General features: G+C 39.8%; 1 protein-coding gene across 1 annotated transcript in view; it reads left to right on the forward strand.

Moving 5' to 3' along the window:
* Window positions 1-2,728: 2,728 nt before the first annotated feature.
* Window positions 2,729-3,595, forward strand: part of cd40 (CD40 molecule, TNF receptor superfamily member 5) — a 15,582-nt gene continuing 14,715 nt past the window's right edge. The window contains exon 1 of the mRNA XM_037683792.1: window positions 2,729-2,773. Coding sequence (XP_037539720.1) covers window positions 2,729-2,773 — 45 coding nt within the window. The remainder of the gene's footprint in view (window positions 2,774-3,595) is intronic.

Below are 3,595 nucleotides of genomic sequence, written 5' to 3' on the forward strand. Positions count from 1 at the left end.
CTGAGGAAGTCTCTTGGATGAGAGACGAAACGTTTCTAGATTTTTTTGCTTTGTTTTGTTTTTTGTTTTTTTGAATGTTCAGAGGACCAGATTGAACTTTTTTGGATAAGCAAAATAAAATATCTCTAACTAACTAACACTACTGACAACCTCCGCTATCCTTGCAAACCTGTCTTCTTATTATTATTTGCTTACATTGAATCTTAAAATCACCCTCAGCAACCTGTTAAATTATCGTCTTACAAAAGTCATTCTGACCCATTAAGCTACTCATCATTACTTGTTTTATAATCCCCACACATAGTCAAATGATGTGAACTATTATTTAACTTTAGTTACCTGAGGAAGAACCTTTTTGATGTTTTGTTTGTCATTAACGGCCTCATTAGAAATAAGTCACTATTTTCCTACTGACAGCAGACAGTGTCATGGTTTGATTTTAAAGTTAACAGTCCTTGAAAATATATTAATTATTGGCTTATGGCCACATCTAACAGAAATTCTAGCCATCTTTATATGATCTATTTTCCATAATTCTTAATGAAACCTTATATTCACCAATCCATATTATGTTATTTTCCACCATTTATCATCCAAGGTTTTTTTAATCCCAACAGTCCCCCTTTTGATCACCATCTTGGTGCTGATTATGGGTCATATACTCAGTGGAAAGAGATGACAGCTAGTGTATCTGATAGATTAGACGGGGACTTCAGAGAGTCTGTAAGGTGTTTATTGGACAGGAATTGAAAACAGGAAATGTCACTGGGTGGAGAAAACAGTCTATATATGTTGGAAAAACCTTGAGACACGTCAGAATTGTACAGAAGGCCTCTGAATTCAGGTAATATAAAACAATTCTCTCTTGTTTACATATTTTGAAGTCTGTAAGAATAAAGATGTTGTTTAATGCTGACAAACGTGTGTTCCTTCTGAGCAAATGATCCGGGCAGGGGAAAGGAGTAGAGAACTTTGTTTCCCCTTACACCTGACTGAAAAATGTTGGCTTTTATATCTGGATTTTTGAGCATGGACTTTGTTGTTTTCAACCAGTTTGACAAGTCTGTCAACAAGGAAGAGGGCCGGCAATGGAGGAGGGGCGTACCAAAGAGACCATCTTATCACAAGCAGAACTGGTTTGTTCCACTTTGGAATAAGCTGTTGGGGGAAAAAACAGTTTTGTTGCGTGTTTCCTTGACTGATGAAGCCTTCCAGATTGAAGGCGAAATAATTCAGCACAAAAAAAAAAAAAGAAACTGTCCAGATGACCTGACTGAAAAATGTTGGATTTTATACCTGGATTATTGAGCATGGACTTTGTTGTTTTCAACCAGTTTGACAAGACTGTCAACAAGGAAGAGGGCCGGCAATGGAGGAGGGGCGTACCAAAGAAACCATCTTATCACAAGCAGAACTGGTTTGTTCCACTTTGGAGTAAGCTGTTGGGGGAAGAGTCAGTTTTGTTGTGTGTTTCCTTGACTGATGAAGCCTTCCGGATCAAAGGCGAAATGTTTAAGCACAAAAAAAAAAGAAAACTGTTCAGATGACCTGACTGAAAAATGTTGGATTTTATACCTGGATTATTGAGCATGGACTTTGTTGTTATACCTGGAATAGTAACTGCACCTGGAATATAGAAACTACGCATGGAATATAGAAACTACACATGGAATATAGAAATTACACCTGGAATATAGAAACTAGACCTGGGATATATAAACTATACCTGGATTATCTAAAAAAAAAGTAAAAAAAAAAAAAACAGACCTGGATCAACCAGTTTTGCTGTGGACAACCAAAACCAGCTGCTCACATGATCAAGAAGGACCATCAGCCTAACGATGGATCATTAGCACACTGATGGCTGTTTACTATTCACAGGGGACTGAGTGATACTAGCAATAACAGCAATGTAAGAGGGGGACAGTTGAACATGGAGGCCTCCACGTATATAATGTATATAAAGTAAATATTCTTATATATATAAATATATACTTCATCCATCCATCCATTATCTTTACCCGCTTATTCCATTTTGGGTCACGGGGGTCGCTGGTGCCCATGTCCAGCAATCACTGTGCGAGGGGCGGGGTACACCCTGGATGGGTCGCAAGTCCATCACAGGGCCACATAGAGACAAACGAGACAAAAAACCATTCACTCTCTCACTCACACCTAGGGACAATTTAGAGTTAACAATCAGCCTAACATGCATGTTTTTGGTCTGTGGGAGGAAACCGGAGTACCCGGAGAAAACCCACGCATGCATGGAGAGAACATGCAAACTCCACCCCGAAAGGCCCCTGGACTGGGGTTTGAACCAAGGACCTGCTCGCTGAGAGGCAGCAGCTCTACCAGTTGAAGATAATGATAATGGATGGATGGTGAAAATGGTCAGAGCATGTGTTTAAGTGTTGCAGGTTAAAATAAAGCTGAATATCAGCTGAGCCAGTTCCATGAAAACTGTATTAAATCACTGAATGACAGCATGCCTCTGTCTAGTTTGACACTTTGACTGCAGCTGCTCACTCATCTGTCTCTGTGAAGTCCAGACCGTAGCAGCAAACACTTTGTGGAGTTTTAGCGTTTACAGGAAACATCTTGGTGAAAGAAAATCACGTGAAAGGCCGTTTCAGCTCCTCCCAGGCTGCTCCTCCTGAAGTGACAAACAGAGGCAGCCAGTCTGGTCTGTGGAGTGAAACCATCAGGGACAGCTGACAGAGCCGCCATGAGCGTCAAACTCTTTCCCTGCCTGCTCTTCACATCTGTCGTGGTAAGTAAGATCATTCACTTAGGACGTAGTCTTTAAAAGGAAAATTTTACCTGAAAGGAGCTCCACTAATGTCATTTTTATATGTATTACAACTACGGTAATAAATTAGTTGTTTTGTTTACCTTTCTGTGCTCCAGGGTGTTCCTGCATGATAAATATTTTTTTTTCATTCACTCAACATTTATTTATACAGGGTAGTTGAACTCCATTATCCGTCATTCGTGGAAAAAAACTGACTGCGTGCAATGCGTACTTTCACTTTCGATGTGAGCCCAGATTGACCAAACCTGATCTGTAAAATATCGTAGTTACCCGCTCAGACGTGACAAAGGAAAACACAGCTGTGCACCTGCGGCGCGTGCAGCTCAGAGCTGAAGTTTGGGTGCTTTCCACCCGGACAGAGGAAGTAAAGAAACACATCAAAGGAGGGCACGGCTCAGGGTTGCCAGATAGGAATTGAAGAAATCTCGTACTGTCTCTCTTTCGGACTTTCAGATGAGATGTGGGTGTTCACCTTAATTAAAAACATGGTATTATTTATTTATTTATTTACCCACCCCCCACGAATATCACCTTAACACATTTGGGCTTATTAAAAAACGTCATCGTGTATACCTTCTTCTTACCTACTTGCACCGTTATATTCTACCATGTTGTTTACTTTCTCTTTTAGGATTATTTTTACCTTTTCACTTTTTGGTACTTTCTTTTGTACCCTTATTGCATGCTTTAGTATTTTCTTGTTTACTCTTTGTTCTTTTAGCGAGTCAAATCAGTTCTTCTCATCCTGAACATTTTATTGTACTGTTAACACACAACTCG

This window comes from Nematolebias whitei, chromosome 11, assembly GCF_014905685.2.
Source record: "Nematolebias whitei isolate Nwh7 chromosome 11, NemWhi1, whole genome shotgun sequence".
Taxonomy (NCBI): domain Eukaryota; kingdom Metazoa; phylum Chordata; class Actinopteri; order Cyprinodontiformes; family Rivulidae; genus Nematolebias; species Nematolebias whitei.